This window comes from Zingiber officinale, chromosome 3B (genome assembly GCF_018446385.1).
Source record: "Zingiber officinale cultivar Zhangliang chromosome 3B, Zo_v1.1, whole genome shotgun sequence".
Classification (NCBI taxonomy): Eukaryota; Viridiplantae; Streptophyta; class Magnoliopsida; order Zingiberales; family Zingiberaceae; genus Zingiber; species Zingiber officinale.
This window is the reverse complement of record NC_055991.1, coordinates 50,318,004-50,328,820: the sequence shown is the minus strand read 5'-3', so window position 1 is coordinate 50,328,820 and position 10,817 is coordinate 50,318,004. Positions and strand designations below refer to the sequence as shown.

Here is a 10,817-nt window from a genome sequence, read left to right as displayed (position 1 = left end):
TGAGTGTTGGTACTAGTTATGACTTGTGTATGGCCCCTATGTGCAAATGTTCACAAGAAAGTAGAAAATCGAGTCATTGCACTGGTGTTGGTTTTGATTTTAAGTGTGATTCCTAAGTATGAATCAAGTCATTCCATGGGTTTTGGTTGTGGCACAATGGTTGAGCACAGGTTTACACAAGGGTTTTAGTTGTGGATATGAATGGCGAGGACAAGTTATTATGCTTGCATTGGTCACAACAAAAGTTTTGACACAAAAATGGCAGTGGATGGGGGATGGGGGATGGGGGATGGGAGATGGGAGATGAGGAAGGCAACAAGAAGGGGAGTGATGTTCTGATACCAGGTTAATAAGAAAAGTGATATAATAAAATTATTCTTCAGGAAGTAATTTTACCATACGTGTGAATATACAAAACTCAAGAATTTAGTGCATAAATAAATTAGCCATGTGGTACTAATGACTATTGTCTAATCTGACAGCAGTAATTTGTATGTCTTGGAAATAAAAAGACAGAAAAAAATTGTTTCTGAAGATCTTGGAGTCCTAAACATTTTCTTGGAATTGAATTAGCACATAATGTGAAAGGTGTCCTCTTTCTCTAGAGGAAGTAGAGGAAATGACTGCTAATCTAATTGAAGAAAGAGAATTGGGCTTTAACTCTTTTAATAGTCTAAGAGATTTCTGATACAGATTTTGAAGATTTTGGCAAGCTTATTTATTTTACTGCTATAACATCAAACATATCCTTTGCTTTTGGAGTAATTGTTTTTCTCATCTCATATTACTGCTCCTCACATCCCATTCATAGCCTGATGGATGGATCTTTCTGATTGTGGTCTCTGTCATTGTTATTGAACATTATATTTAAGCTAAGTACTTTAATATGGCCAACAAATACTCTGTTGTTCGTTTTGACTAATAGTAATCGAGTAAATTCAGAAATTCTGCAGTGCAGTTTGCAGCATTTCAGAAATACTAAATCAGATTAAAATGTATCTCTTTTGCTATTTTTTTTTATAAAACAAGAGAAAGTAAATTGAAATGGTGTAGGCATGTTCAGAGGTGACCAACAGATTCTGAGGGTTCAGCCAATTATAATGGAAGGTGTTGGGGGTAAAGGAAGGAATGTGAAAGGATATTTTAATTGATGTAATAAAAGTAATTTAATTTGTTTGATTATTAGTAGAGCTCATTGGAACAAATACAATCATATACCCACTCCAAATAGTTGGGAATTGACATTATGATGAAGGTGACAACAATGCTGAACAATCACTAAAGAGGGCTATATTTGCTTTGTGTTGTAAGTGTTTATAGCACATTTCGATTGAAAATTTTATTATTAAGTTGAAAAGGATTATCTTTATCAGGAGAGGGAAGTGCAACATCAAATCAAATCAAAATTCACATAGAATTTGGATGAAATTGAGGAAGTGTGAGGATAAATGCCTTACGCAAAGAAAGACTATCTCACAGAAATTCTGGGATTTTAAATTTTATTAATTTAAAATTAATACATTGAGATGATCATGTTTATTGATAACTCTAACTAGAATATATTACTAATTGGAAAATACAATGTTCTCCTTAAACAACTACCAAACTATAAGGTACCCAACTCTTATTAAATTTAAAGATATCAAAATATACAATACCCAAAATGTAACAATTACCAAAATCAATTACAATCTCAAATTCAAACTAATGTCTTTCCTTCTTTAAATGGTAGGTGATGTAAAGAAGTAAATGACATTCATTTAAGTTTTGAATTGTCACTAATTTTGGCAGTTGTTCTGTTTTGGATATTGTGTGATTTGATATCTTTTAATTAAGTTTTGAGTTCTATAGGTATTTTTAATTTGGTAGTAGTTTAATGAGATTATTATGTTTCTTGATTAGTGCTATTTCTTTGCTATTTTAGTTAGGATGCTGTCTAGAAAAGTTGCTTTGTCAGTGCATTGGGTATCTTTCTGTTAATAAAATTTCAGTTTGATTAACCGTGGTGTGAGATAATTTCTATCTGTGCAAGATAGTTATTTCCATATTTCATTAATTTTTGCCCAAATCCTCTGTAGGAGTTTTAGTTCGAAATGGTGCTATCAGTTAGTTATCACAATTTCACTAGAATGAGCATGTTCATCCCTCTCCTAACTGATCACCTTGTTCCATTAACCTCTACTGGGGAAAACCTTTTTATTGGGAACATTTACTATATATTCCTTATATAGAAGTTGTGAATGTCGGCAGGAATTTGCTGCCATGGGGACGTTGAAACAAAATTATGCAAGTATATTGATGCTTCTGCTGCGACTTCGGCAAGCCTGTGATCATCCCCTCCTAGTTAAAGGATTTCACACAGATACTATTGGAAAAGATTCACTTGATATGGCAAGACAACTTCCCAGGGAAATGCTTATTAATTTACGTAACCAGTTGGAAGGTTTGGCGATTTGTACCATCTGCAGTGTAAGTCTCTACACTGATTCTGAATGTGCATCCTTGTGAATTTTGACAAGTTATTTTCTTGTGCCTTACATATATTATCTTAATTTTTAAAAAATTGGATGATTGGTCTAATAAATCTTATTAAATCTCGTAAAAGCTGCCCTATTGTTGCATTGATTTAATTGTAGATTAGTCAAAAAAATATCATTGGAACAATATCTATATCTTTCTATAAGAAATTAGAGAAACAAATTAGTATCAATGCATGTTCATAGAGTATAAATTTTTCTGACAACATATTACCTTGAATTCCATCTTGTTTGTCAGATACGCCACACTTTTGGTTTGTAACTTAAACAGAAACATCAACAATGTTGTAAATGCTCTGATCCACAGTGTTAGTAACCTATAGATATTGTATAATGTGATATGCCAACTGGTGGGAAAATTCCATAGTGCCTGGTACCATTCAACAATATTATCTAATAAGTTTGAATATGTATCTGTTGGGTGGATATTACTGAGTATTGTTTAGTACTCCTACCTATGCACAAACATTTGGTTCGACTTCTGACTTCCCCCACATGATTTTATTGTTCTACACGTTTATTTCCATTTATCAGCTTATTAGTTACTACTGGTAGTTCAGTAGTCAGTACACGTTATGTCGTTTCCCAAGCCTGTGCCTTCAGAAAGGGGCTCTAGTTAATCAAGAGGGGGATGCAGCTCACCACATGCTAAAGTTCCCTAGTGCAATGCGAAACTAATTAACTATATCTCTATTGCAATCTTCTTGACTTAAATTCTAGATGTTCTAGTAAAAGCTTTATCATTCCTTTTGATTTGGAATATCCATGGGCAATGCAAGATTTGTAAGAAAAGGTCATCTGCTGTTGCCTCTGTGCCCAATACATGGACCCACTTGAAGTTCACTAAGATACTTTTTCTTAAAAACGGTTGTTGCTTTATCTTACCGTGATTCTCCAGATCTGATTTTGAAACCATTCCACAAGTGCTAGCTTATCAAAGCTTGAATCTATAATATTTTGCAATGCCTAGCCTCAGATGCTGCAGTGTATTAATTGGAATTTGACCAATTGGGCAATTATCAAACTTAAACATGATTTTTTTACTTTATGGACTTAGAACTTAATGCTTGTCTATGTAAATTTTATCAGTGTTCATTACCAACATCAAAACTTTAGATGCTAGTCTGATAGCGCTATCTACAACCTATTAATTGGTATGTCATCATGATGGCAAACCTAGATTTGACCATGGTTCGGAACCAATGGTGACCGTTCAGGACTGCTGCTTCAATGGTTTAAAAATCTCAGCTCTTAACCTTAACCTTCAAAGGTGGTTACGGTTCACGATTCAGAACCGCTTGCTACAATTTTAGTTTATAGTTCACAACGCTTCAAGATTATTTATATTTCATTAAAAAAATATTTAAAAATTTATAAATGTGGAAAATTAGAAAAATAAAAAACGTGAACTTATTTAAGTTGCCTGTGTAACCACTTAAGATATAAGGGAATTAAATCCTACTTAGTTCATTAATTCCTTCGATATTAAAATTTTCTACTTCGTTTTCTGGAAGTTGTATTCCTTTTGTAACTTTCGTCTAATCATCAAGTAGCGTTTGAGCTTCCAAAGAGTTGGGAGCCAAAGTAGATTGTCTTCCATTTAAGATATTAGCTCTGGAACTAAATATTTGTTCTACACCAATAATTGACACTGGAGAAGCTTTGCTATAATATAGAGGATGAAATGACTGTGTCTTTTGCCACCACCATCATAAAATATCAAAATACCACTTGCTGTCTATTTCACTAAATTGAAAGGAAGATGTAAAATAATTTTCAAATTATGATCTATCTTCACTTTTACTATAATAATGTATTATAGACCAAGACCACTTGGTTTTGCACCTGATACCAATGGTTTTTTATCCAACTAATGCTAATATTTTAGTGTGATGAGATATATATGTCACACAGTTATATTTTTTAATTAATTTTTTGTTTGATGATAGCCTTCACTATATAAAAAGGGCAGCCCGGTGCACGAAGCCCTCGCCATGCGGGGTTCCAGGGAAGGATCCATTGTACGCAGCCTTACCCTGTTTTTTTGCAAGAGGTTGTTTTCAGGATTCAAATCCGTGATCTTTTGGTCACATGACAACAATTTTACCGTTGCGCCAAGGCTTCCATTCAGTCTTCACTATATATATATATAATTTTATTGTTGAACAAATTATATTTCTTAGCAAATTATTATTGAATATATCAAATAAGTCAAATGGTCGCTATAAACTAAGTTATGTGTTGAATGAATAAAAAAAAATAGAATAAGACCAATGAGTGACATATTAAGAGAGTTAATTGGGATTAATAAATATAATGAGTTAAAGGTGGAATAGTTCCACATTAGAAAATTTAAGGTAAATAGGCTGAAAGATTTGCTTCACTTAAAAGATAAAATAGTGCACGTTAAAAAATTTAAAGCAAATGAGTTGGTTTATATTGAATCACACCATTAATATTATTAAAATGTTATAATATTATTAAATGAGAGATTCTCATTGAAAAAAAAAATCTAAACCACTCAAAATAATGTTTTTTTAAAACAAAAATACTAGTGAATTGACTTTGAATTCATCGGTTTGAATCGCCAATTTATTAGTTCACTTTGGGCCCAACCCGTAACCGACTTGTCTAAAGATAGGCCGGTTACGGTTTTGGTCCATTGAACCAAGTCAACTGGTAAACGACTTGCTGACTCATTTGCGGTTCTGGGTCGGATCAGATTCAGATCCGACCCGTGGGTAGGTCTAGGCAAACTCTTATAATGAACTATAATAGTGCATCATAGCAATGCTATTTTATTTCATATTAGAATAATTCCCATTAAATATTCATGTTTAATTACAAAAGGAAAAAAGAACTTAGAATACAAATTCTCATGAATCCTTCCAACCTATTCCTTGCTCTCTTCTATGAATAACGATTAACTTCTATTCATCTCTCATAAAAATATATATTTTTTCTATTTAATTTTCAAAAAAAAATATTATGAATGAACATAGGAGATAGACAAGTGGAGTAGCGATGGTAGGTGGACCAAGCAAGCAATAGGTTGAATGGGTGAACAAGCCTACCTAGGTTGGTCTGGTCAAGACAAATTGTTTAGATGGGGCAGATGAATTGTAGAAGTCAATTAAACTTCGGGTCAAATGAGTGGATGAGTCTGCAAATCGATTTAGCAAGTGGATTGTTCCCGATTGTGTGAAATTGGACTAACCAACAACCTAAGCCTTATTCCACTCTATATGGATTTGTGTACACCATTGAGCTCTTATCTTTTATTATATTACGATCATTTTTATTTCAATAAATTGTATTTTATTTTATCATTGTTAATCAAGTTTTCTTTGATTTTCTTTCTCTTTTAATGTGTGTATTGGCTATATTTGTTATAATTTTACATCGCCTAATTGGAACATTTATTGGCTAAGTATATGTCTTAAACGTGTTTTTCGGAGTTTTCTTTCAATAGGTACAACCTCGACTTTCTCCTTAATGTTTTCATTTCTTATCCTGTCCATTCTTGTATGGTACATCTAATTTAACATCCTCATCTCTATGACTCTTATCTTTTGTTTGCTTGAGTCATAGTCTAATATTTAGCTTCATATAATTTAGAAGGTCTAATTGTCATTTTGTAGAACTTTCCTTTAAATTTCAGAGGTACTTTCCGATAACAAAACACCAAACGTTCTTTTTCATTTCAATCATCTTGCTTGTATTCTATGTAAGACATCTCTCAGCATTTCTATTATTTTACAAAAATGATCCTAAATACTTAAAGCTCTCGGTTATAAATAACTTGTCATCTTCTATCTTAACAATCATCTTATTACGTCTAATATTTGTTAAACTTAAATTTCATATATTTTATCTTCATTAAGTCTAAAATCTTTCACTTTTGGTGTTTTCTGTCAAAATTCAAATTTAACATTTACTCCTTCATGTGTCTCATCTATTAAAACAATATCATCTGCAAACAACATCCTTCACTGTGATAACATGTCTTGGATGTGTCTAGTGAGTTCATCCATTATTATTGTAAAAAGATAGAGATTTAGAGTTGATCCTTAATTTAACCTTATCTTTACGGGTAACGCTTCAGTTAATTCGCTTGGAGTGTTTACTATTGTCATTACATTATCGTACATATCTTTAATTATTTCAATATACGTTACACTAACATTTTTATTTTTTAATTCTCCACATAATTTTTCTCGAAACACTATCATGTGCATTTTCTAGATCGACAAATGTTATGTGTAAGTTTTACTTTTATTTTTGATACTTTAGTTATCTAAGAAGATGTATAACTTCTATTGTCGACCTTTAATGCATGAATCCAAATTGATTTTTGGTCATCGTAGTCTCCTTAATCTTTTTTATATTATTCTTTTCTAAAATTTCATGGTATGACTCATTAACATAATATTCTTATAATTCGCACAAAATGGTGTGGAATTGGACTAATCAATTAAAATACATTCAGTATATTTTATAATTGTAAAAGTTATTCCTTGTTTATTATTTACAACCTCTCTATAAACCAAATGTAGGAAATCAAATTATTGTTTGTGAACCAAACTGAGGAATAATTATTCATATTCCATCAATTGTCAATTCAATTCCCTAGAATGACTTTTAAATTCCTTATCAATTTTATATTTCAAACTGTCAACCAGATATACTATAAATACCTGTGCATACTGATGCAAATTGATAGTTTTAAACTAAGTGGTTAAACTTCGGATAACCCATTTTGTGCTTAACATCTGACAATTAGATAGTATGATTCTTGTAATTGAAAATATTATTCATGGATTAAAGTTACAGTAACATATGGTTATTGTTTTCCCATTTAACCTTCAATTTGAGTTTTTTGCCAAAGTTTATTACTTCCTGCACTGTTAACAGCTTGACATCCAGGCCAGCTTGAAAATGAGTCGATCCGCATTAGGGCTTGAAGTTATTTATCTAATTATCAAATGTTTTCCAAGTTTGCTCACACTTCCATGACAGACCTTTTTCTTTTATGTAGCAGAAACTTATATTTTCTGTCTTAAGAACTTTTAACTTTATAATGAAGCTTATTCAGTTAGCAATATTTTCATAAGTTTAGTCATTTATTTTACAGTTGTCCTACTGAGGCCTAACAATTTGGTACCTTTCATAGGATCCACCAGAAGATGGTGTTGTATCAATGTGTGGGCATGTCTTCTGCTACCAGTGTGTATCCGAACGTTTAATTGGTGACACGTGTCCTGCACCTGGTTGTAAAGATATACTTGGTACTGATTGTGTATTTTCACGTGGTACCCTGAAGAGTTGCATCTGTGAAAATTTTGATGATGAAACTTCAACCAGTTCTACATTTGATGAGCAACAGATTACCCATAGTGGCTATGTATCATCTAAAATTAAAGCAGCACTTGATATACTGACGACAATTGCAAGTCAAAGTTCAAGTTCTGTTCATGATCTTATAGGTGATTCTGCTTCTGCTCAATTAAACTTGACTACTGAAGTTCCGGAGAAGGCCATTGTTTTCTCCCAGTGGACCAGCATGCTAGACTTGCTCGAGCTTTCATTGAATGAAAACCTAATACAGTACAGGAGGCTTGATGGAACAATGACTCTTGTGTCACGAGACAAGGCTGTAAAAGACTTCAACACTGATCCAGAGGTCAGATAATCAAAAAAAAAAAAAAAGTTATATTCTTATGTATTGTGCACAATATTTCGTCTATCCTTCCTATCTTTGAACTATTTCTTGTTCATAAAGTAATCATTCATGTTTCTCTTAGGTAACTGTTATGCTTATGTCGTTAAAAGCAGGAAGTCTTGGCCTGAATATGATTGCTGCCTGTCACGTAATTCTTCTTGATCTTTGGTGGAACCCATCTACCGAAGACCAAGCAATTGATCGAGCACACAGAATTGGTCAGACTCGTCCTGTGACTGTTTCCCGAATAACTGTCAAAGATACAGTTGAAGATCGCATATTGGCTCTTCAGGTAACTCATGGACATTATTCGTTTGACACTTAAATGACAGCTATGCTTATGTTAGCTTTGACAAAACCTCCAAGTTCATTGTAACTAATTGCAGTAATCAAGTTATACAAGAAACATTTATCAACTACATTATTGGTGGATTTGTTCGCTAACCATGTACAAACTCTGATTATCTAATAGTCTATATCAACAGATATAATTACGGTAAAATAACTATTGACTGAGTAATTGTCATGATGCTGCCTTTCAGTAATTTCTGATTTTAAAACAACTGCGAACTTGGTTTCCTTACATGGACAAATAAATAGAGCCTGGTACATCTTGCAGGAGGAGAAGAGAAAGATGGTTTCTTCTGCATTTGGCGAAGACCAAACGGGTACTCATGCGACCCGGCTCACAGTAGATGATCTTAGATATATGTTTAACTGTTATGACTAAGTTTTGGTGTGGATCATCCCCATTGGATTCCAATATTTTTGGATATGAGAGTGTGATGCTCATTCAACTTTTTTGCAGTGTTTGCTCCATCCGACAAAGTTCCTTCCTTTTTCTTGTTTGTAGTCATAGGTCGCTAACATATGTAACAGTAATAGCACGATCCAACGAAGGGATGGAGCATAAGTTGTAAATATGTAACAGGTATTTTGCCAAGATGAATATGCTGTGTACTTTTATGGTTTGATCTGTGTTTGAGTGTGACAGGCATGGAGCTCCAATGGCGAAGGAGCTCGCTCATTTACTTCGGCAGAGAGGCTTTTTGCAATGGCTCATTGTGAGCTTGTAGGGTTGGGTGAGTGGTGGCAACATCCATGGGATGGCATGGTCTTGGTGTCAACTTGGCGCCGGCTCATGAACATGGAGGGCTGGTGTAGTGTTGGTCGATGAAGAGGGTCAAACTGTAATGGTCTCTCTTCCTCGATGAATACGAGTAAGGCTGTTAGATTCCACCCTTTGAGTTCCTTAAATTTCATTTATAATTTTTCATTTCTACAATAAAAATTTGATGCATTGATGTTCTTATATCCTCCTTGGCAATAAGAATTTAAAATCTATCAATCTTAATACCATTTTCTTCATCCTCCACTGCACAGAAGCTGCTAGTCCATCGTTGCTCACTGTGCAGTAGCCAGGCCTTTGTTGGGGTGGTTTCAATCAATTTTTTTTATTAATCCAGATATTCATTCTTACAGACCTGATTAATTTGGGTGATGGACGATCCTCCTTATAAGTTTGGAAGCGTTTGTGGTGATAATTTGCCCAATCGAAAATCCATTGTAAAAGTTTGCCCTTGCAGTTGGGGTTCGAATTGTCGTACTCTATAGATTTACCAAAATGCCTTGCCGTTATACCGTTAAAATTCTGATTAATTTTAACTAAAATTATTATTATTTTTAAATTTACATTTCACTTTAAAAATAATAATTCTCTTCAAAACTTGATCTTTATTATTCTTAAAGAATAGATTTTTTTAAATTCAAAACTTAAAAAAATATTTTTAAAATACTTTTTTTTTTAAAAAAAATACAAGTTATAATAGAATTTAAATTACATTAATTGACTGCAAAAGATAAAATCGTCATCTCGACCGCCTCTCCAAGATAATCCCTTTTCTATTTGGAAGAGAAGTAAATCAAGAGGATTTTATCCAACAACAACAGTATATATAAAAAAGAGTTAAGATAACCCATGGATCATTCCACACCGACTGAAAATCGACTGGATAATAACATCTGTGCCAGTTTGCGGAGGCAATTTAAATTGCACTAATGCACATTAAGATTGGTAAGGCTGGTGAGTTAGGTAAATTGGTTAGGTAGGTGATTTAATTATTTGAGATGACGAATGATGAATTTAATAAATTTTAAAATATTTATATTAGAACATTTTGAGTAGAGATTTTAAATTAATAGAGATTTAAAAAAAAGTCGGGGCAATTAAAGTGCTTTACTCAAAAGTACGTTGGTAAAACAATTCTACAAGTAGGGTCGTGGATGGGAGTCGAGTCGTTCAAATTTTTTTTAATAAGTTAATGGACAGCAAGTAGAGTTAAAATAAATAATATTATCGAATTCTTTATTTTTAAAAACTTTTATTTGTTTAAAATTATTTAATTGGTTAATGAATTTGGTTTTGAAAATTTATTTATTTATTTCTCTAAATGTTTTACTATTGTATCACATCCGTACCTGTAGACGTCACTTTATATGATATTGATAAGTCAAATTATATCCGTGGCCCTCGAACTTTTTCAATCGTTTATTTTTAA

General features: G+C 32.8%; 1 protein-coding gene across 1 annotated transcript; it reads left to right on the top strand.

The window, feature by feature from the left end:
* Positions 1–275: 275 nt before the first annotated feature.
* On the top strand, positions 276–9,230 carry LOC122054878 (helicase-like transcription factor CHR28). The gene is made up of 5 exons (XM_042616302.1): positions 276–345; positions 2,180–2,469; positions 7,711–8,220; positions 8,342–8,551; positions 8,879–9,230. Exons 1-5 carry the CDS (start codon positions 276–278, stop codon positions 8,987–8,989), a joined length of 1,191 nt encoding a protein of 396 aa, XP_042472236.1. The 3' UTR covers positions 8,990–9,230.
* The last annotated feature ends 1,587 nt before the right edge of the window (positions 9,231–10,817 follow it).

Coding starts and splice junctions, on each gene's coding strand:
- LOC122054878 (XM_042616302.1), top strand. CDS start 276: ATGGGGGATGGGGGATGGGAGATGGGAGATGAGGAAGGCAACAAGAAG. Junction 346..2,179: donor GAGTGATGTTCTGATACCAG/GTTAATAAGAAA, acceptor TCCATTAACCTC/TACTGGGGAAAACCTTTTTA. Junction 2,470..7,710: donor CGATTTGTACCATCTGCAGT/GTAAGTCTCTAC, acceptor TACCTTTCATAG/GATCCACCAGAAGATGGTGT.